At 50.7% G+C, this 23,757-nt stretch overlaps 1 protein-coding gene across 1 annotated transcript in view; it reads right to left on the reverse strand.

Annotated features, from left to right (window-relative positions):
• Positions 1 to 275: 275 nt before the first annotated feature.
• Positions 276 to 23,757, reverse strand: part of med23 (mediator complex subunit 23) — a 31,314-nt gene continuing 7,832 nt past the window's right edge. The window contains exons 11-27 of the mRNA XM_064340096.1: positions 22,266 to 22,466; positions 21,429 to 21,572; positions 19,805 to 19,950; positions 18,175 to 18,420; positions 16,985 to 17,127; positions 16,325 to 16,499; positions 15,650 to 15,813; positions 14,669 to 14,793; positions 10,516 to 10,686; positions 9,200 to 9,416; positions 7,185 to 7,421; positions 6,269 to 6,434; positions 5,622 to 5,694; positions 4,920 to 5,134; positions 2,775 to 2,895; positions 1,502 to 1,633; positions 276 to 1,097 (exon numbers count right to left, since the gene is read on the reverse strand). Of these exons, the coding sequence (XP_064196166.1) occupies positions 897 to 1,097; positions 1,502 to 1,633; positions 2,775 to 2,895; positions 4,920 to 5,134; positions 5,622 to 5,694; positions 6,269 to 6,434; positions 7,185 to 7,421; positions 9,200 to 9,416; positions 10,516 to 10,686; positions 14,669 to 14,793; positions 15,650 to 15,813; positions 16,325 to 16,499; positions 16,985 to 17,127; positions 18,175 to 18,420; positions 19,805 to 19,950; positions 21,429 to 21,572; positions 22,266 to 22,466 (2,877 nt within the window). The 3' untranslated portion in view covers positions 276 to 896. The remainder of the gene's footprint in view (positions 1,098 to 1,501; positions 1,634 to 2,774; positions 2,896 to 4,919; positions 5,135 to 5,621; positions 5,695 to 6,268; positions 6,435 to 7,184; positions 7,422 to 9,199; positions 9,417 to 10,515; positions 10,687 to 14,668; positions 14,794 to 15,649; positions 15,814 to 16,324; positions 16,500 to 16,984; positions 17,128 to 18,174; positions 18,421 to 19,804; positions 19,951 to 21,428; positions 21,573 to 22,265; positions 22,467 to 23,757) is intronic.

Here is a 23,757-nt window from a genome sequence, read left to right on the forward strand (position 1 = left end):
TGCACTCAGGTCAGAATAAAACAGAAGACCAGACAGCCTTGTATCCTTGTCTTACACACACACATTCACCACTCACCACTCACCACGCACCCTCCTCACACTACACACACACACACACACACACCACACACACACACACACACACACACACACACACACACACACACACACACACACACACACACACACACACACACACACACACACACACACACACACACACACACACACACACACACACACAAACTCACACTCACACACTAGGAAACACTGAGGCTCGTTAAGGCTTGTGAGCCATACTGAATTTATTCTGTGCATTTACTGGAAAAGGTAACATGCCGTAGAAAGGGCAAAGTAAAATGCAGTCATTAGGTCAAAAAGGTTCGCAAATACAAAGTAAAAAAATAAAGCTGGAAAACGAGGCCCTTGCGGGCACCCCGGGCGCTGAGTCACGGAGCCGAGCGGTTCTGACAGCCCCCAGAGGCCGGCTCGGATCACATGACTCCGGAGAGGACTGCCCAAGGCCACATTCTCTGTCACACGCTGAGAAAATATCCTTTCAGCCGACTGGAAACAGGGCGACGCCACTGTGCCCCAGACAGACGAGGGTGAAGCCGCCATGCGGGTGGTTCTTCAGCGTTACTGTTGTTTTCAGACGGGAGGGGGGAAGGTAGGGGGGGGCAGGCGCAACAGTCCCCTGGGCTGACACGTGATTGGTGGATGCAAATGGGAGACGGACAGTGTGACCGACCTCTAGGACTGACGCCTGACTGGCGGAAGTTGCCAGGCCGCAGACGAAGGGGGGGACGTATGACCGTCCCCTTAGCTGACGACCGATTGGCTATTAGGCCTCAGAGTGGTTGGGGTGTGGCGGTGGTGACCGTGATTGGTGGGCGCTACTGAGCCGCGGACAGGGGGACGCTGACGGGCCCCGCGCCGGACTGGGGGGCGGGGGAGGACACGTTGGGGGGCTGGGGCACGGTGGCGGCCGCAGCGGCGGCGGCGGCGGCTGCGGCGGGCTCCATCTTGCTGCTGTGCGTGATGAAGCGCAGCCGTAGCTTCACGGCCGGCCGCAGGGTGCAGATGATCTTCTCCACCTGAGACAAAAAAGAAAAAAGAAAAACTACATTACCCACATTTCCTCCCCCAGGAAATGGGCCAACATGCACTTGAAGCCAGAGTTTTTCACTAAATTACAGCCTGCTGTTGCACAATAACGCGTGAAGTGGAAGCTAGCCAGTTAGCGATGAGAGAGAGGAGAGCGGTCGAACTGAACGCTGAGCTACATCAAAGCAAACAGGAGCTGAAGTGTGCGAAATGGAAAACAACACCCCGAATTAAGAACGAGAAGCAAAACGGGCATCACACCGACAGAAACAATGAGAATGGGGAATCCCAGGGGGGGAAAAAAAAGACAAATGGATGAATGCAACACTGGTGCGTGCGCTCCTTAGCAAGCTCGGGTACCGATTCCGAGGAGCCGGGGTAGAGGTGTGCTTACCTGGTCCTTGACGCTGTCGCCCGTGAACATGTACTTTACGTGGTACAGGAAGTCGCAGATGGGGTCCATGTAGGCCAGGTGCTGGCTGTGCTGGTCCACGGTCTGGAGCATCTCGTAGAAAGCCACTCCGATCTGCGGGGCATCCAAAGGGAACACCCTCACTAACTTAACAATCAGAGTCAGAACAGAAGAAAGCTCCCAACAGGGACTTACACAAGCTTCTTTTCTCCTGTGTTCAGGCTCCATCTCCGCTAAGATGTCCATATTTCGGAAATAAGTCAAATGTTTGAAACTCGGCACATTAAAACATCTGAGAAAGTACGGTCCCTGTAGAGAGGGCACTTTCTGAAAGCTCGTAACAGAGCAGACTGCTCTCAGGTTAGACGTGACCCTGAGCTGCGGACGCTAAGAGCTAGCGTAGCGTCGGGCGCTCAGTCCTCTCTTCCATTTCAATCCGCCGCGATTGGGCTTGAGGAGAGAGAGCAGCCCAGGGGAGATGCACAAAGAAGACAAGATAAAAGAGAGGGAGGAAAGAGGGCAGAGACGGACTGACTGCTACGTGACCCCTTTTCACTTGGACACTCCAAATGTCTGTCGGGGCTCTACAGTGCTCCCATTTTAGAAGCAAGTGCTCCTGAAGACTAAAAAATAATTTAGGAGCATGTCTACTAATTAGGGGGCATTAGCGCGCTCCTAAATCTCTCAACTCAGGGGTGTGCTCCTTCAAAAAGATGGTATCATAGATCCCTGTCTGTATTATGGCCTTCACCATTAACCCACACCAAGCAATTGTGTTTGTGGAGGACTGCCTCCCCCGTACGACATAGTGACAGTGTAAAGGAGAGTGTGGGGGGGGCCGACGGCTGCAGCAGGTCCCCTCTCCACCTCTTTCTCCAGGCAACACGTTTACTAAGAGACAGAGAAAAGCACACTCCCTGGCACACTCCCCAATTCCCATCACACATCACACTTTCAGTGGGAGACAGACTGAAGGACGCTTCCTGATCCAGATCAAGGATAACAAAATAAGGACCCGGTTGTGATGGAAACCATACCGCTCCACCAATCAGAGTATCCTGGTAACAACCAATAGAACGACTCTGACTGGTGGATACTTTCTGGCTATAATACCAGCCTTGTGGGTAATTAGCCAGGAAATATCTAGAAAATATCCACCAATCACCACCGGTGTTGTTTTACTGGTTGCCATCAATGTATTACGTGATTGGTGGAGCTCCTCAGCACCGTTAGTGACATCACGACGGCCCCGTACCTCCAGCATGCAGCGGGTCCGCTCCTGCTGGAAGCGCTGCAGGAAGGGCCCCACCAGGTGGTACACGTACAGGAGCTGGAACTCCGTCTTAACGATGGGCTTCAGCACCTCCGACAGGAACCTGGGAAAGGGGGCAGGGACGGCTCAGGTGACGGACAGGCGGGGGGGATTTACGCGATCCTTACTCAGCTTGGCTGTAAAAGCAGGACTCCGGGAGGGCTGCCGCTAGCACCTCGGCTCACGTTACAAAACATTTAAAACAGCCCTCTCGGTCTTCTCACAGTTCAAAAACAAGCCTGTTTACTACACGTACCCAGCTTTGCACAGCTACATTTGGTGCTAGCAGAAATTCAGGTGACGTGCCCTGTTTAAAACTGCATTAGCGGCAACCTACTTGGGCGTCAAGCTTGCGTGGACTTCTGTTCTTGCGTTCAACCCGGGTGTACAGTACATCTCTAAAGATGTCCATGAGATATTTTGTAAATAATTCAAATGTTCGGTAACGCAGCATATTAAAATATGAAAAACGTACAGTCACTTTAGCAGACAGCAATTTCTGAAAGCAAATAGCTTTGAGTTTAGATGTGACCCTGGGCTGCTCATGCTGACGACCGACACAATGTAACATTTAAACCGCTTAATACTTGGTATTCTCACAATTCCAGGAATGAAACAAGTCAAAAACAAGGCAGCTTAAAGTGCATATCTTGCGCTTCAGAGCCAGATATGGGCAGATATTACAGCCATTTAGGCGAGGAGCCCAGTTTGAAACTGTATCAGCAGCAGCATACCTGGGACTTAGAGCTCCAGGCTACAGCCCCAGCCCCTGCCTGCCTGCCTGCCTGCCTGCACTGCACCAAACTGCAGTAAAGCACTGAACAAGGCCCGCGCTGGAAAGGCCAGTCCCCTGAGAGCGCGTCCTGCGCGGCACAGCGGACCCTCTCACCCGTGGCGTGGCTCCGCCCAGCGCCCTAACTGACAGACGGAGGACGGGACCCCTGGCAGCATAGCTCCACCCACCGCCGTAACTGATGGACGGAGGGCGGGCATAGCTCCGCCCAGCACCCTAACTGACGGACACAGGGCGGGACCCCTAGCAGCATAGCTCCGCCCAGAGCCCTAACTGACAGATGGAAGGTGGGACCCCCCGGTGGCATGGCACCCAGGCCAACGCAGATGGGGTGGACTGCAGGCACCAGGCCCTAACGACGATGGAGGGTGGGACCGGGCATGGCACGCCCAGTGCTCTAAGACAGGGATAGGTGGACCCGTCCACAGGTGCGTGCCTCAGGTGTAAAGAAAACACGACCCGGCAAAAGCCAAACTCACTGTCACCTCCCAAGCACGGGGGACCAAATGGTGGTGTTACCTGTAAATGTGACAGCTAGCCACATTAGCGCCCTTCATTGCTACACTGGTACACTAATGAGGATTTGATGTTCATTTGAACAAGGGGTGCGTGTGAAGGCATTCATATATTAAAATGAGATTATTTGATATTGCTAATTCCAAATTCAGAGCCTTCAAAAGATTTTATACTTGCCAATGTCAAACAAATGATTAGAAATACTGAGTAAAATCTCAAAAGGAATGTGGTTCTCGCTGTTGTTTGGAAAATGCTAAATGCTGTGCGGAACACCATGCACTTACTGGAGCTCAGCTGCAATTATGCAATTACACACTGCCTGTGCAGCCCTCCTTCCAGGGAAGCCCGACACCGAACCACCTCTCCTTATTCCGGCGGAGACGAGCCGTCTCGTAAACCGCCGCGAGCGCTGGAACGCGTCTGCACGCGCTCACACGCGCCCTTCGTAAGGGTCTCCGCAGTGCTCGGCTCCATACAGCACCAGGCCGACCGCAAGTGTGTGTTAAGCAATTAATCAGCGTGCTAATTAACGTCGGTCTGGACCCTGCTTCTCCGAGCCTGAGCGTGGCGGCACGGTGACAGCAGGCGATATAAATCACGGGGGGGGGGGGGGTTTAATCTCTGTGAGCCCGGGAATGCGTGCCTCGGAGTCTGCCAGCTCGCAGGCCTCCCAGCTGAATCCCCCCGCCCCCCCCCAGCTGCCTCCTCCTACTCCCCCCGCTTCAGGCGTAACCCTAAACCCAAACTGGGAGGGCGTCAGAGGGGGGCGGAGGCCGTACTTGGGGATGAGGGACAGCTGCCCGATGCTGGAGTGGTGCCAGACGGCGTGGGCGAGCGCCAGGACGTAGCTGCAGTACATCTCCGAGTACGACTGGTGGCAGGCGGTGAAGTCGAAGAGCTGGAAGAGGTACCCCACCCACTCCGTCTCCGTGGTCAGGGCGGGGCTGTTGATGACGCTCACGATGCGGTCGTGCAGGACCACCCAGTACGGCTCCTGGAAAGGGAACGGACAGACAGATGGACCCGACCAGGGGAAGCGTCCTTTCCGGAAAGTTCTACAGACATGCGGTCAGGAGCAGTCTGGACAGCTGCTCCACGACCAAACAATTTACATTAAAAAAACCCTGCGAACCACCAAGAAGAAAAGTAATACAACTTAATTGGCCTGTGAAGCTAGCTTATGAATACTAAACCCCCCCTTCCTTTATCATTCTTTACAGGATTTATGTATCATAGTTATTTATCGTAGTCTTCCTGACATCGCTCCAACATTCAGTGACAGATTGATTCTAATAGAGCGGTCGGTCGTACGGCGTCCTTGGCGTGACAGGGTTGTCTTTTTCATCTTTTAACGCGGAACGGTAAATCAGTTCCCCATTAACGCCGAGCCGGACGCCGCAGACAGGGGCCCTTGTGAGCCGGCGTCCGCGTTCGACGAGGAGGATGTGAGGACGTGGTGGGGGGGCAGGGGGGGGACGTACGGGCAGGGCGGTGATCACGAGTCCGATGGCGTTCATCCAGGCCGTGATGTTCTCCCTGGGCACCAGGGGCTGGCTGTCGGGGCCGGAGACAGAGACGGAGACAGAGACAGAGAGGGGGAAGAGGGGGGAGAGGGGGAGGGGGAGGGCAATTAGCATCGGCGTGTCACGCTCCGGAAGAGACGCGTGTTAACATGCGCTCGCGGCGACTCCGCACGCTGTCAGCATTTTTTCAATTACGGGCTCCTCCGGCGGGTAACAGACGACAAGAAAACGATTTCGCGGCCTCGTCCGAGCCGCGATCGCGCGCCGAAGAAGGCGACGGCTCCCGCGAAGGAGCTGCGGCGGACCCGACTCAATTACGAGCGGCGCTCGGGTCGCTCCACCGTCTGGCCCTTTCAGAAAACGCCCGGCTCCAGGCTTACCGCTCCGCTCGTCGCTCCCAAGGCTAATTTCCCACCGGTCGCGCTAAACTGCACAGCATGACTCATCCACATCGGTCTCTGACAGCCCGCAATCCGTCTTATTTGAGCCGTTTTGGTTTTCCGGCTGCAGTGTAAAGGATGTTAAATGGCACGGAGGGACAGGAGCGTGCAACAACGCGTCTTCCCATTGGCTGGCCCCCGAGTCCTTCGGCCCCGCCCACTCACCTTTTGAGCACCACGCTGAGGAGGGCGTTCCCCACCTCCTTGCCCGGGACGGCCAGGGCCATCAGCTCCACGCAGGTGACGTGCAGGGCGTGGGCCGCAGGGTTGGGGAACTCGTTGAACCTCCAGTCGCAGTTGGGGAACGGGCCGGGGGACTTGCCTGCCATTGGTGTTGGGAGTCAAGGAAGACTGGCTAGCTTCTTCTTCTGCAGTGCTTTTTGATATCAAAGGCCAAGCTCACTGCAAGTGTACAAAAGGCTGAACAGCTTCACTAGTATTTTTTTTATAGTTTTGGAATAGACTTCCTTCCCAGCACTGACTTAATGAATGCAAAACTGACTCAACATAGAACTAAGACACCATACAACATAAGCAAAACTACAATGTGCTTTAGCCTTCATCTGAGTGGCACATTTAAAGATGCATTCTGAAAGGAACAAGATACCCACAGACATCATAAACACTGCCAAGTCAGGGAGCTTTAAGAGAAAAGCAGAGCCTAGAAGATGCTAGAAAAAGTGCACGTATAATAGGGTAGCAGATAAAACGGATGTGATTTTCTTTTGATGTTATTCTGCGAATGTTTTTAGAATGCAATTTCGACTGCGTTTATACAGTCTTGAAGTCATCTTGCCCTGCTATTTCTCATCATCAGAGACCACAATGGAAATAAGTTTTCGACTTCACTGTGCCATTCCATTTTAGACAACGCAGAACTCTGTCTTTTATCCACTAGTCAAATCAAATCAAAATCAACTATAAGTTTTTCAGACTTTTAACACAGGCTCGCGAGTTTGCCGAAGATGGAAGACGCTCATAAAGAAGATAAAACGCCCTTTTCTCCGGCCCGGGCCTTAAAGATAAACGCAGGGCAGAGCACGGAGGCCGGCGGGCCGGCGGGCTAGCGGGGGGAGGATATTGTCGACGAGGCGGCCGATGAGCTTGCAGTAGTACGTGTCGTCGGGCACCCAGGCGTTGTCCTCGCGCGGGTTCATGCCGCACTTGAGGTAGGTCTCGCTCAGGCACCAGCCCGGCGTGCGGTTGTCCTTCAGCGAGCTCATGATGGCGTGCACCAGCTTGCGCTTCAGGTTGGTGCGCTCGCGCAGCTGCATCTCGTAGTAGTGCAGCGTGTTGTACAGGTAGGTCACCGGCCGATCTGCAGCCACACCGCCAAAGCAAAACAACACCGTATGCTTCACCACAGCAAACGACAGGGAAAGGCTAAAGGCTATGTTAACCACAAAACAAATCGTTTACATTTTATGGCATTACCAGTACTTCACTCAACAGAATTTAGCATTTAACTGGTTTTTGGAATAACTTTTAATTTCAGGCGATCTAGAAATGTCCTTTGTCAAATCAGGATAGCAAAAGCCTTCTATGAAGCTCCTTCTCCAGTGCAACTAGTGTAGTTATCTAATCGACCAGAGGGGGAGCTACTGAGCAGGTTGGGCAAACCCGTCAGACTAAGACCATCCCACAAGCACAGCTACGACCAATCACCCTTCTTTCCACGGGACTCCTCAACAGCACTGACACTTTAGGATTCGTTTGGGATTCGCTCGTTTGGGATTTGTATGTTCGATATTCGATCCAGTGCAAATCACCACACTAAGAACCAGCATCTAAGCTGGGTAAACAAAAAAGGAGCCTCCATACTACAGTAAAACCTCTAATGCTCCTCACTGTTACATACCGACCGGTCAACCCAATGCGGCATAAACCCAGAAGTAGCATACGCAGTAACGCCTCATCCACATACAGCTCTTTATTATAACACAAAAAGGTGAGAACGGTGAGAAGCAAATCACACTGGCTATTGATAAAAATCAACGGCTCTAAATACTGCCATTTAGACAAAGGGGCATGTCTTCTTTCATTTGCAGTAGAATAGAATGGGGAACAATGAACAGCTTTTCATACAAAGTCCTAGAATAAAGGGGTCACATCTCTTGGACAGCTGACAAATAGGCCTAATTAACGCTCTAATGAGATGCCAAATTATGCTGGCATGATTACTGGTTTACATAAACCATGATTTGTACCTACAAGACGGAAGCAGACTATTTAAGAATCAAAGCTACAGTTATGCAAGAACTGCAATTTCAAAGTTCTGAATCACCTTCGCTCCCAGTGTGTTTGCAACTCAGAGATTCTACTGTACTTCCTGAATGCTGCTTATTGTGTTCCTACGTTTCCATGGCTGTCGCAAGACAATACAATACACAGAGCTTAGACGCCACAGGGCTGATCACACGCCTCCTTTGATGGCGAATTGGGTCCAATTATTTCTCTGAATAGGAATATTATCATCTGGCCGTTAATTTTTTTTTTTTATCACAATGGGATCCGCGGAAGTACGTTAGAGCAGAAATGCACTGGATGCTGTTAAACCGAGGATGGGAGAAGCCCAGCTACGTTCATCTGAATTTTTAAACAGGAACCGGATTGAATCTCTCAAGCACAGCCGGCCATCGAGGATCGCTCTCGATTCTGTATTTGCGTGCGAATTCATTTCACAGGGCTTGATTTTCTTAGTCTGAGTGAGAGCCGTCTCGAGACGTCTCATCTGCAGCTGCGCGGTGCTCGAGAGGTTTTCTGCTGGAATCACAAGGACCGGCGACGCAAAAACCCCTTCCGGAATCATCTGCGGGTGACTTTTCCCACAAGGTTTTCGTTTGCCGCAGCACAACAGACCAACGGCGCCGTGATTGAAAATCGATCGCGCACGTCGGAGACGCTCGAAAAGACCGGAAAATGCCAAACTCCGATTACGCCCGTCTGACAACAGCAGCAAAGAGCGATGGGTAATTAGGCGGGAGGAACACGACTCAGCCCACGGATGAGTGGCGCTCTCGGGGGGGGGGGGGGGAGAGCTGCGCTAGCCCTGCCTACGCGCGGAACGGCGGGAGTTTTCTGGGGCCGCCGGCTCACCATGGAATTTGTAGAGGCCGCCCAGGTGGTCGAGCAGCGTCTCCAGGGACTTGGAGACGGGCAGCAGCTCCAGGAAGCGGTGGATGACGATGTCGAAGACGGGCAGGAAGCGCAGGCAGACGTTGCCGAAGTAGATGGGCAGGTACTGCGACTGCAGCTGCAGGGGCGGGTTCACCTGCTCCGCCAGGCCCTCGAAGTACAGCTTCTCCGGGTATTTCTGCGGAGTGCGGGGAACAGCTCAAGCTGCCTGACCAAAAAGGCGAAAAACCTTGCTTATAGCCAGACCTGGGACAAATACGTATTTGTTTTGGATTCCTATCATTTTCTGCGCTCGGTTGATCTTGCCTGGAGTAACTGAGCCTGCCAATATGACCAGAAGGCGGGGTTTGCATTTTTTGAGAGCATTTCATTGGTTCCAATACACCAGGCAAGATCAGTAAAGTGTAGAAAGGTATTTGAATCCAAAAGAAATACGTATTTGACCCAGGTCTGCTTATAGCAGGGCGTCCATTTTGCGTTGGCGGCGCGTGTGTTCGTAGCACACTACAATGCTCTAGTAAAGACTAAAATAAGCATCCACTCTGCAACGTAAGGTTCGCCGCTCTTGTTTTGAGCAACCTTTAGATATTTTCAAATGTCAGACTGCACACAGGTCAACGGCAGGAGGGACAGGGGTCTCAGGAACATGGAGTGGGTCTGCTGACCTGGTCCTACCGACATTCATGAAGAGTGCTCTCTAACCCTGGTCCTGCAGAGACAACAGGAGACTCCAAAGTTGCTGCTTTTTGTTTTCCCTTTATAATAAGCAACCGCTCCAGTACATAGCAACCGTTGCTAGCTACGGTTAACGTCTTCAAGCTTTGCTTCAAAGAGTGCAGCGAGATCTCTGCAAGCATTGTGTACACAAAAAATTAGTCTAATTACAAAACTGTTAACATAACATAACCAATAAAGTGAACCCATATTACATGTTTTGCCTTCAAATAACAGAACATGAGAAATATAAATTGACACCGTTTAGTAAAATCGTGGCAAACAGATTGGCCTCAAAGGTAAACAAAGGCTAGAAAGAGACTCATTTCTAGTCTGAATAAATGATTTCTTGTGCATGCATGTGTAGTGCTCAGGATATGCTGACCAATGTTTCCAGCGACTGATCGAGTAGCTAACAACTTAGCATTTTAGCTGTAGCCATAGCATGCTAGCGCACTGGCTCAAGTCTACAGACTGGGGAAGAAAGTGGGTTAATACCGGAGAAAGACAGAGACAGAGAGAGAGATAAACAGAGAGAGAGAGAGATGGGGGGCGGGGCTGACCTTGTGGTAGGTCATGTGCTTGGTGTGCCAGTCGCTCTGCAGCCAGTGCTCGGGGGCGTTCTCCTTGACGAAGTCGCTGACGCGGTTGCGGAAGTCGTTGGGCTTGAGCAGCAGCAGCTGGATGATGAAGTAGCACACCTGCGCCTCGTTCCCCTCGTGGCTCCTCATGGCCTGGAGGGGGGAGGTAAACAAAGCCCCGCCCGCCTGAGTCAAAACCTCTAAGGAGGGACAGACGGAAGGACAGGACTACGGAACGAGCCTTCAATTCAGCTGGGGACGTGATGACTGATACAGGATACAGGATGGGGGGGGTTTCCAAACTCTGTGCCCAGAACCCGTGAGAAAATAAATCTTTTTGTGACCCCACCCACACATTTAACCCTCTGATGAGTATGATTTTTGGAATGTTTTTTCCCCATATTTCATGTCAGTCTTCCAGAATGTTCTTAAATTTGACTGGTGAGAATGGCAGAGACAACAAAACAAAATACACAGCAAATAATTTCTGCCATATACATCTCGTACCTCATATCTTACCTCAGACACCATCTGGAAATGACTAACAGAAGCACTGGTATGAGAGAGATGTTTTGAAGATTTATGACAGTGTGGAAAAGCAGCAAGTTAAGCAGCTCCAGACCGCAGCCTCACCAGACACAGGATGAGCCGGTCGAGCGTGACGATGTTGTACTTCCACACCATGTCGTTGAGGATCTCGATGCACTTGTTGAGCTGCTGGCCCCCGGCCGAGGTGGAGAACTCGTACACCAGGAAGTCGGCGAACGTCCTGACGTGGGCCACCAGCGCCCGCGCCCCTATCCGCTCCAGCACCCTGGGAGGGGAGAAGAGGCGTCGGTCACGTTATCTTGGTCCAAAATCAAGCGGTGGAAGGGTGCGTCGTCCCGCCCTCACGATCGGCTGTCTGAGCACGTGCAAAGTAATTTGCTCATTAGTCCTCATAAACATCCTTCGGGAAAGGCTTTGTGCTCTATCGGCCAAAAATACTGACTCCTGTGATGAGTCCGTATCGATTTTGCTCACTGCGACTCATTCACCAAAGGTTAGAGCCCATGGGCCCTGCATAGAGGAGCGTTTCCATGGTACCTGCCCCCTTGGTTCACACAGGCGTGTCCTGTTTCCCTAAACACAAGAATCAGCCTGCCGCCCAATCCCCGAAACAGTCGCCCCTCCCCTCCCCTTTCCCCGGCACCGTTCAGTCTCGGGCACGCTGCCAGTGCCCCAAAAACGCCACCAGCAACCTGGCATCGACCGCCACAAAGGTCGCCGCCAGCCTCCCAAACCCAATTTTCTCCCCGCCATTCTCCCTGGGGATTACCCGAGCACCGCTAGGGCCCCGTTCCCCTTCAGCAACCGCGACCTGAAGCCGAGTGAGTTGGTGACGCGTGCGTTCGCGGCCTCCCTCTCGCCGCTATCGCAGCGGGGTTCGGTGACAGCCTACCCGCTATCGCCAAACACCGGCTGACAGCGCCAGATCCCGCTCGCTTTATCGCCTGCGAGAGCCAGACATGTTCCGCACGACCGCCTCTCGCTCTCAGCCCGAGCGCGCTGTATCAGTAGCTTCCGGAAATCATTTCTTAAAAGCTTCCTTAAAAAAATAAGATGTTCTGAAGTTGTTTTTTTTTTTTTTGCCAGCAGCACGCTTTGTATATAACTTTATTCCTGAGCTCTCAAAACCGTCTCCCATAACAACCACTTGTAAAAATCCCTCTTCGTGGCAGGTAGGGAGGGAGACATAGCAAGTGAGAGGCAGAGCGCCAGAGACGGAGTATGAGAGAGACAGAGAGAGAGACAGACAGAAAGAGTTAAAGAGAGAGGGAGAGCAGATTAATACAGGGGCGCTCTTTTCATTCCTTTCTGCTTGCTGTGTAGGGGGAGAGAGGGCAGAGTCTTTCCTGCTTGCAGGGAGGGATCCGCCCGGGCGTTCAATAGCTTTCGCAGGAGCCTTCCCAGGGGAATTACATAAAACAGTAGCCAGGGCTACGGCGGGAGAGGGGCTTCCGAACGACGCTCGCCCGCGGACGGCTTCTCTGGCCCGCCGTCCGGGCCCGGAGAGCGGGAAGGCGAGATCAGAAAGAAACCCGCCGCGGGAACCGGGCTGGCGGAGCAATTACCGCCAACCAAAGACCGGCTCCCGCCGTTTCAAACGGGCCCGGGTCGGGTTTTTAATCACTGCCGAAGTAGCCGCGGCAGACACCAGCCAAACACGAATACCGTAAAAGGCGTTCTGGTGGCGAGCTCTGCAAAGCAAGCGTCGGGTGGCCGAGCCGGTGACCGGAATGACAAGTGGGACGGAGAATCGGAGGGCCGAGCCGTTAGCCCGCGTACAGCTCCTCTTTGTTCGTCGCCGTGGCAGCTGCGCGGGGGGGCCGCGATGCGCTAAGCCCCCCCCCCCCCCCCGACGCTGCACCCGTTACTGACCGCACAAAGGGAAGCTCACAGCTCAAGGCCCTGACGATTACACACCCGGCCCTCTGAAATCCTCTCGCTGAGGTCATCAGCTTATTCGTTAACAGACATATAAAAAAAGAACAGTCCACCTGCGATGACCCCGGATGACCGCCTTGTTGCAACGCTGCAGGACTGATTTGCCAGTAAAATTCCAGTTTATCTGACTGATTGATTTTGGTCAATTATTATTACACATTATGACGCCAGTTCGTATATTACGCCAGTCTGCATACATGTTACTATGCATGCCAGTCTAATTGTATTATTAGCATGCCAGTTCGTATATAGTATTACGCCAGTCGTTATACGCGTCTCGTATTATTAAGCCAGTCTTGTATCATTGAGTCGATGAGTGATTAACGCACTGATATGCCAGTCTAGGTTATTGAGTCGTTATGCCGGTTCGTATTATTACGCCCGTCGTTATCGATCTGTATTATTACGCCAGTCTTGTATTATTATTACGCCAGCTCGATTATGAGTCGTATTCGCCAGTTCGTATTAGCCAGTCGATATACGCCAGTCTCGAATTCCAGTTGATAAGCGTCTTGATTATTGGTCTGATTCAGTGGTCGATGGTGATTAACGCACTGCGTCGATTTCTCTCCACTCTCACAGCAGGCAGAGGAAGAGGGGCGGGGAGCCCTGCATGGAGAAGTGCGTGATGATGTCATTCTCGTTGGTCATGGACTTCCACTTCCTGTACTCCTCCTCCACGTTCTTCTTCAGGTTGAAGCGGCTCTCCTGGGGCACGTTGTTCTGCTTGAAGAAAGCCTGCCACCCGAAAATGAAATGAGAAAATCGGTTACGTTCGCTTGGGGCCCGGTAAATCGAAGGAAAAGCACCAGCGGGTTATTATCAGCTGTCAGATGTGGGGCTATTTATACTGCTTCAATCTCTCTTTGCTGCTTCAGCATCCGTAAACACTCCCTTCTACAGCAACCGGTCCCTGTGTGCAGTGAACAATATAATCACCAATTACAAACGTCTGTCACGGCGTGGTGCGTAATATAATTACTGTCTGTCACTCTGTGTGGGGTGTAATATAATTACTGTCTGTCACTGTGTGGTGTGTAATATAATTACAAACGTCTGTCACTGTGTGGTGTGTAATATAATTACTGTCTGTCACTGTGTGGTGCGTAATATAATTACTGTCTGTCACTCTGTGTGGGGCGTAATATAATTACTGTCTGTCACTGTGTGTGGTGTGTAATATAATTACTGTCTGTCACTCTGTGTGGGGCGTAATATAATTACTGTCTGTCACTGTGTGTGGGGTGTAATATAATTACTGTCTGTCACTGTGTGGTGTGTAATATAATTACTGTCTGTCACTGTGTGTGGTGCGTAATATAATCACTGTCTGTAGTCTATAATACAATCACTGTCACTGTGTGTGGTGTGTAATACAATCGCTGTCTGTCACGGTGTGTGGTCTATAATACAATCACTGCCTCTCACCGTGTGGTGTATTTCACTGTCTACCACTGCACATGGTGTATAATAGATATAATGCGTACATGTTGTACTATTACTGTCTCTCACTGCGTGTTGTGAAATACAATCACATATCAGTTGCTACTCCCAGGGTGCGGTGTGTGAAACTCCCACACCCCTCAGCGTGTGCGGTGTACGACGCGCCGCGCGAGCAGGACCTCGTTCCGGGGCGGGCCCGGGTTACCTGCAGGGGGGCGGGGAAGCAGCAGAGGGTGTGGGACGCCCAGTTGTGGGGGGTGAAGCTCATGATGGTCTGCAGGATGTCCTTACACCACGTGCCCTGGATGGAATCCGACCCCGTGAAGAAATCTGCAGGGCGCGGCAGAAAACGGGAGAGCCAGGAGTCAGGGGCGGGACGGCCGCACGGAAAACCAGCGTCACCCCAGAGGGAGTCACGGATCGTACCGGAGAAAACGCGTACCTGACGCACACTACTACGGACCAGACCAGAGACAGCATATCTTCAGGCATATCTGCTTACTGTGAATGATCACAGCAAACAGCTAATAAAAGCTTCGTGCTAGCGCTATTGATCGTGTACTGTATTACTGTGACCGATCATAGCAAAGCGCTAATAAACCATTCCTGATAGTGATATGGATCGTGTACTGAATTTCTGCAAGTGATCATAGCAGAGAGCTAATGAACCCTTCATGCGAGTGATATTGATCATATCAAAGAGATATCCTTAATCCTTAATGCTCAGTGTTCAGTGTTATGGATTAGATCAGAGAGGCAACATATGCTTAAAGGGGTACTTCTCCCTAAAATTAAACTGCATCTGTCCACAGACAAAATTTTGCTAGTGCAAGTTGTTACACCATGGTTAAGATCTTTTATGCTTCTGGTTCATATCAGGCTTAATGCTGATCTTCATGTTTCTGGTTTATATCAGGGTTAATACTGCTCTTTATGTTTCTGGTTTATATCAGGGTTAATACTCTTTATGTTTCTGGTTTATATCAGGATTAAAACTGATCTTTATGTTTCTGGTTTATATCAGGGTTAATACTCTTTATGTTTCTGGTTTATATCAGGGATAATGGTATTTATATTTCAGGATTGCAGCGGGGTTAGTGCTCTTCATGGTTCTGGTTAGCAGCTTTTGGGCGTGGCTGACAGCAGTGTTAAAAGCTTAAGTTCTGGGCCAGCTCTGGGCTCTGACCTGTCACGTGCGTGGCTCGGGCCAGCGTGAGGATGAGGGCTCGGTTCAGCTCCTCAGATTCGGCAGACAGCACCGTCTTTGGGTCGCTCAGGAACCGCGTGAACTGGGGCTGAACTTCTGAACTCCCCAGGGCAGTGATCAACCTCAGGGCTGTGCTCTCCACGCTGTGAACACACGCACGCACACACACACACACACACACACATTACATCCTCTCTCCTCTCACATGACCAAAGGAGCTGGAGGCTGTCTGCCGCACTGGCACACTACAGTGGTTTCAGGATTCATAAACTTCCAGAGACACCATATTTTCATTGACATTGTAAATCTTGGCTTTGAGGAAATTATAGCAATAAACAAATTTCACTACAATGCTTCTTTTTAATATGTAGCAATTCCTAAAAATTGCTAAGACTCATATATTTGAACATATATTGTGAAGTATATAAATATAAGTGTATATTGTAGTATATATATTTTTCCCATAAGGGACACCATCACATCAGTCCAAAGCAACAGTATTAATGGATGACATACACGTACACCAAGCCCTACTTCTACCCAGCACAGAAACGAATGCAGAACAGTGACAGCCAGACGTGCGGATGTGCCGACGTGTCACACAGGTAAAGGACGACTGACAGAGTGCCCGGCGAGCCTCCGGACGACACTGACCACAGGTGCAGCTGGTTCTGGTTGGTCTGGGGCACGGCGGCCAGCGAGTGCAGGTGGCTGAGCAGCTGCACGCGGTAGTGCGGCTGGATGTGGTGCATGCGGTAGCTGAACATCTCCAGCAGGGTGTGCAGGATGCCCCAGGCGTGCGACTTGAACACGTTGGGCAGCAGCTGGCCTGGGCAGTGGGGAAGGGGTGGGAGGAGCCGGGAGGGTGGGAGGAGCCGGGGAGAGATGGGAGGGGGAGGGGTGGGAGGAGCCACAAACGGGTGGGAGGAGCCAGTTGGTGTTAATTTCTACATAATTCAAATGTAGTCACTCAAATGACAATAATACCAAACACCCAATGTGTATGTTTCCCACCTAGCAGAGTCACAAGCAGGGAAACACAATACCGCAGCAGGACTCATAAATAATGGATAGAAATGCATTTATTTACTTTCATTTATCCTCAGACTGAAAGCAATGAACATTATAGCACTAAAAATAAAAATGAATCAAAATGGACGCAAGACTAATATAATGATGGTATATCTAATTTTAGATCTTATATCTGCAATGATTAATCTTACTGAAAGGTTAAACACCCCTGAAATGAATCCTTTCGCCCACTTTGTTTCCTTCACGGTTATACTTCAGCCCGACCTCCACAATGGGACTTACTGATGAAGCCCTTGATGCCCAGAGACTCGATCTCCATGTAGACCAGCAGGCGGCTGTAGGTCTCCACCAGGGCCGGGGCCAGGGCCAGGCTGGACTTGGCGTGGGCCAGCTTGATCACCCGCGTGGCTATGCTGTGGATCAGACTGCAGCGCGGAGGAGCCGCGTAAGAACTCGCACCACACCTTCTGCATTTAAACGGGGGGGAAAGGGCGGATGACTCCAGCGAGCTGCAATAAGCTTCCGCACGGCTAGGCAAAAAAAAATAAAAATATAAAAAATCTCCTCACAAAGCTACAGTAAGAGTCTAGCAGGGAGGATGGGATTTAGCCGAGGGGGCAATTTGCTCCTTTTTTCCCCCTATTTATTTCAGTTTCCCTCCGCGGTGGAAGCGGTAAGCCCCGGCTCACTGCCCTCTGAGGAATCGTCGGAGGCGGCTCCATTATACGAAATCGCGCAAAGACGGGAGCGGCCATCTCGCGAGGGGGGGGGGGGGGAGGGGGAGGCAGCAGAAAAGCCATTAGCCTCGATTCAGATTCTCCTAATGGCTCCCGGGAGAGCGGGAAAACAAAGGCGCTAATCTCGAACGCGTTCGTTTGCGAGTTCGCGGGGCGAGGCAATCCCGCGCTCTTCGGGGGACTGGGACAGCGCTCGGCTTCCCGGCAGCTAAGAGCTTCCGAATCGGAGGGCGGTTGTGCCGCGCGCCCCGCGCCGAGCTAAAACGCTGTTTTACTCTAAAACGCTTTTCCATTACCGCGCGCGGTGTCATCCAAACCGCTGTCAAGGCAACCCCTGAAAAGCATGCGGCGTACTACTGATACTGATATAGCAGTGTCTCACAGCGCGTTACAGAGAGAGCGGCCGAACCACTAATCGCGGTAAAACGACTCCCCGGCGAGCACTCAAGATTTCAGTGAAATGACTGCAGACACCACGGCAAGCCTAGAAGGGCTGAACGGCCCGTTCTCGTCACCACACGTTCTTAATTACAACAATTACAATAACAAATAAATAAATCCACAAATAAAACATCCGACTCTGAAGACGGAGGCTGCGTCCGGTTTGCGAGATAAGGACCGTTTTCATGGAGAGCGAGGACCAAACGGAGAACCGGCGGGATTCACCAAAAAAAAAAAGGCCGGCGGCGCGTTTCCGTGGTAACGGCGGCGGCGGGAGGTGGGGCGGAGCCTCACCTCATCTTGGCGTGCACGGTGAGCGAGTCCAGCAGGTTCATGGGCAGCGGCGTGACGGAGCCCGACGCCATGCAGTTGGTGCCGGGCAGGGTGATGCGCATGCTGCCGTTGCCGTAGATGGTCTCCACCAGCACGCCCATGGGCAGCGTGAAGCACTCCGAGTTGGTGGAGTAGGCGTTGCACAGCAGGGCGATCTTGTAGTCCGTCATGGGCAGGCTTTTGTTCCGCAGGCTCTGCTGCAGGAACCTGGGGTACACGCAGTGGGCCTCCGTTACCACGCAGACACTGGTTTAGGACTGAAGACGAAGGCCAGAGCTCTACAGAGCTCCCATTTTTAGCAGCACGGCGCTCGTGAAAATTAATATGTGCTAATTGGAAATTGATAGGTGCTAACTAGGAGCACATCTCCTAATTTGGATGCATCAACTTGTTCCTGAATCTTGTTCTGAATCTCCAAATGGTGTCCACGCTCACCATCTGGAGCCTATTGATTCTCCTCAGTCCTTAATTTGATCAAGTAAATTTTTTGAATGTCCTTTTTTATTCATTGGAACTATAGTAATGTGAATTGGGGACTTCTATTCTTCATGAAATGCATAGATGCTTCTAACCAAATGCGTCTGAAGAGGGTAAATCATCGCTCAAAACATGAAAAGCGTAATTAACAGCTTTTTAAAATTCTGGGACTCTGGGACAATTGTGGTTGGAAAGAAAATGAGCATACTTAGGGGACCCCTTAGACTGGGAACCACTGATTTAGAAAAGCACTCGTATCCAGAGTGACTCACAGTGGTAGGAGAGTGCAAGTGCGGTCACCGGATTTACATGCATTAGAGTGGCAGACCTGATACTTGTACGCAGAACAGAAATATGCACCTTACTAGGCAAACTTCAAAGTGACCAAGCCTTATTAAGATTAAGGTCAACACTACGAATTATAACACTGTGTGTTTGATGTAATGGTGGAGGACAGCAGACAACATTTCAACAAACAAACTACGTCATTGTCAATTAACGTTGTCATAGTAACGTTGAAACGCTGTCTATCCTCCGTACTATTTAACTAAACTCTGTCTTACTTTAAATTGTACATCAAAGTTAAGAACAAGTGATGACTGAATCTGAAGGCCAGAGATCAAACATTATGACAGTGTTTTTCAAAGAGGCAGAACAAATGGGTTGCTGCAGCGAAAGAAGCAGGCCTTAAAAATCACTTTTGCAGTCACATTGAGTGGAAATACATTTCAGGGCCGGGCTAAGCTCGTATCTATGCATATAGGCCATGAAAAAAAATCACTCCTCACTCCACACTCCCTCTTTAACTGCCTGCATTTACATTCAGCCATTTAACAGACGCTCTTATCCAAAGTGGCTTGCACAGGACCGCATTTTTACGCGCAATCCATTTATACAGCCGGCCATTTAGGTGAAGCGATTTTGCTGAAGTACCTCGCTCAAAAGCAAAATGGCAGCATCCCAACCGGGAAACACACCCAGGGCCATTGAGTTACAAGCCCAGGTCCCTATCCATCAAACTGCGCTGGCGATCGCTCAGTAAAATCGACGAACATGGAGGGGGGGGAGGCGGGGAGGGGGGCGGGGGAGGAGGAGCGCGGAGGCGGGATCTCACTCGTGGTGCAGCTTCAGGGAGTGGGGGATGGGGATCTGCAGCTTGGAGTTGTCGTTCTGGGCCTTCCTGTTGAGGTGGATCCAGATGCAGGTCATGGCGAAGGCGTGGGTGGACTGGGGCTTGTTGATGTCCGGCACGGGGATGCACTGCGGAGGGAAGAGGCCGAGCGTGAGATGGCGTTCCGTCTCCTTCACGAAAGCGCCTTTACCCCGACGACTTCGCAACTCTCGCAGTCTTCAAAGGCCTCGGCCTGCGCTACTGCAACCCATTTGCTCTGAGAAAGCAAAATGGCCGCCGCAGGCCTGGGGCCCCTGTAATGTCGGTACGCATCAAAACGTGGGGGCGGGAGCGTGTTAAAGCCTCAAAAAGCGGACGGCCCGTTACAGGAATCGTATTGGCGAGACGCGCCCGCCCTCACTGGTCCGGGCTGACCTCAGAAATGTCAGATCAAACTTTATAAACGGGCCAAATAAAAAGCCCAAATCCTTAATCAAAGCTAGCAGCAAATGACTGCAAATGCTTCCAGCTCCACGCGGCTCCTGAACAACACTGGACAGAGCCTTTAAGTAAACAGGCGGTCAGAAAATAATGAGGACAAGATTTCTTTGCCTCGGGAAAAGAAAACATCGAGAAATGTATTCACCCCCCCATTGAGCTTTTCAACATTTCCAGATATAACCAATTTGTCATAGCAGAACAATTGCTAGCCGCGGTAGCCGCTGGAGCGCGGGGATCCAGGCATCGTTAGCAGGCAGGGCGCATATTTGCATGCTAATGACGCATTCGGAGGGGAGTTAATTGGGTAGAAACTGTGGTTACGGAAGGGGTAATTGTGCCACCCAGGAGACGGATCCGGATGATGATTATCGGTTTCGGACTTCCTGCTGCGGCCCTGGGGCAGATGGAAGTGCTTACTGGTCCCTCCGCATTCAGAACTGACAGCCTGAGAAAACTATTACAGTATCACAGACCATTACCTCTACACTATTACAGTATGAGCAGTTAACTCTATACTATTACAGTATGAGCAGTTAACTCTATACTATTACAGCACCAGCCATTACCTCTGTACTAGTACAGTATGGGCTGTTACCTCTATACTAGTACAGTATGAACTGTTACCTCTATACTAGTACAGTAAGAACAGGTACCTCTGTACTGGCACAATGTGGGCTGTTACCTCTATACTATTACAGCATGAGCATTTAACTCTATACTATTACAGTGTGAGCACTTAACGCGATACTAATACAGTATGAGCAGTTACTTCTATACTAGTACAGTATAAGCTGTTACTTCTATACCAGTACTGTAAGAACAGCTACCTCTGTACTAGCACAGTATGTGCTGTTACCACTATACTAGTACAGTGTCAGCAGATACCTTTATAGTAGTACAGTATGTGCTGTAACCACTGTACTAATATAGTATGTGTTGTTACCTCTATACTAGTACAATATGTGCTGTTACCACTATACTAATACAGTATGTGTTGTTATCTCTATACTAGTACAGTATATGCTGTTACCTCTATACTAGTATAGTGTGTGCAGTTACCCCTACTGAAAATTCCAGCTAAAACCAGCCTATGCTGTTCAAGCAGTCAGTCAGTCTGAGCCATTACCTCTTTTTCTGGGTAAAGCAAGTCGAAGAGCTTCATGACGGGGAGGAAGTCGGCCAGGGCGTTCTTCTGGATGCTTCCGGAGATGAACTGCAGCAGGACCCACATCAGATGATCCCTGCCCTTGATAAGGCCCCGGCCAGCCAGCTGAGGAACAAATAATTCAGTTACGCTATCAGAAACGTCCAGAGGTCCTGTCTGTACTTGCATATTGTTCAGGTTTAATAAAGGTCTCTCTTTTTTTATCAGGACAGGGTCTACTGAAAGCCTACGTGAGCAGGGCACACTAAAGCCTTCACCTGGACACACCAAACATTTCAACCCATGGGAATGATTTCTCATTAACTTCGCTTCAATTTGACCTGACCCAATATGCAAAATGTATGAAAAACCAACACTGGGTTAATCCAGTATCAGTGGGGGAACATAACACAAAGCACTCACCAATAACCAAACCTTAATTACAAAAACAAAACCACATCTAGAGATAATGAAAGGACTTACAAAAAATGCATCCTGTACGACATTTCCAAAGTTTGATATAATGAAACTATGATTGCACATATTCTTCACATATTCCATATTGTGACCCTTAACTGCTCCCATGACAAATTATTACAGCACACCGTTACCTTGGTAATACAATATCTCCATTGAAAGAAAATGGAGGAACCGCAAAATAACATTTCACAGATCAGATTAAAACTGCGAACCGCATCCAGAACAGGCTCTACTAGGTTATCACTGGAGGGGCTCAGTAGTAATGAGAATGCACGTGTCTGTGTGAGCGTGTGCGCACGCTAGCTAGCAGTCACATGGGCGGGGAGGGGGAGGGGGCACCTTCTGGTGGAGCGACAGGACCATGTGCGGGAAGCTGGCGAATTGGAAGAGCACGAAGAAGATGAGCTGGCTGGAGAGGTGCTGCCAGAGCAGCTGGCTGGTCCCGCCGTCGTCGAACTGCTCCTCCGTCTCCGAGCGCTCCATGGCGTACACCACCAGGTCCACCAGCTGGTCCTCCAGAACCGGGCAGCGCTGCTTGTGCTGGAAAGGAGAGGCCCACAGAACGCCGGCTCAAAGTCGGTTCCGAACCGGCCGCCGGACCCAACCGAGGGGGAGGGGCTTCGCGAGCCGCTAGCCCTACCCCCAGGAGAGCAACGCCCCTCCCCCTTCCCTTGCCCACCTCCCATTCTGCTGGGGTGATGCTAAGCCCCGCCCACCTAGAAGATCTCAAAGCTAGCACACCACTCAAAGCACCAGTGCCATCCAGAGGGCGGAGCCTTAATGGGGGGGGGGGGGAGAGGGGGGAGGGGGTGACACAGGGACAGCCCGCTTCCTAAGAAAGCCCTGATCCCAGAGAAGCTGCATGGTATCAACAGGCTGGTCAGTCTTCTCCATCTAACTTAACACTCTCTTCATGCCGTTCAACATGGACCATTTCAGAGGAATTAGGAAGCACAGCACACTGAAGGAGGCTGAAATCGCTGCCTCAGTTGAAGCTTCTTTAATACCAGAACTCATGGATATTGTGAATTTTAATTCCTTGGCATAAACATTAGGGGCCATGTTGATACCAGCCTTTTTCAAATTCCTGATTCAATCTTGAAAATTGCAATACCGTATAGGCCTAAAACACACTCAAATTCTGAGATATGAACAACATTTGTTTAACCCTTTGAGGTGTAAGTTCACGAGTATGTGATTATAATGTTATCAACAGGACATTCTAATTCTCATCTAACAATCACATACAGCTAACAGAAATGGAGTTCTAGAACATTGTCTTAGAATTTAGAAAAAAAGAAATAAGAAACATTCCAAAAACCTACTCTTCAAAGGGTTAAGGACGAAGGCATGAGAGGAGACGATGGGTGTGATGACAGAAATTTCTGAGGCAACAACGGCCTCTTGTGGTGAAAACCTGACACAGCCAATGGCACGAGCCTAATGTTGAGCCTCCATCTTGCACGCCTCAAACCAGATTTCCCCCTGACTGGCGCTATGGACACCTCCAGCCATTCTGACACGCTGTAGCTTCCCCACTGGTCTGGCATGCTGGGTAAGATGACATCACCATTCCGTCATTCACTGCGAGCGGGGCCGTAGCACACACAAACAGAACATAAATACACCCGAGAGATGCATGCTCTTTTGAGATAGGGGTTTGTTTACTGGATTAGGGCAATTAGGGACTCCAACAGGGTTATTTCACAGACCCTCACTGTTCGCACGGCGACAGGACAAAAGCTCATTGGCCAAAAAGCCTCACGTCCTGCGCGCTCGCAAAAAAATTTACAGGTTAATGACACTACCTTTAATCGCCATTTTATATGAC

The sequence above is a fragment of the Anguilla rostrata genome, chromosome 6 (assembly GCF_018555375.3).
Source record: "Anguilla rostrata isolate EN2019 chromosome 6, ASM1855537v3, whole genome shotgun sequence".
In the NCBI taxonomy this organism is placed as follows: Eukaryota; Metazoa; Chordata; class Actinopteri; order Anguilliformes; family Anguillidae; genus Anguilla; species Anguilla rostrata.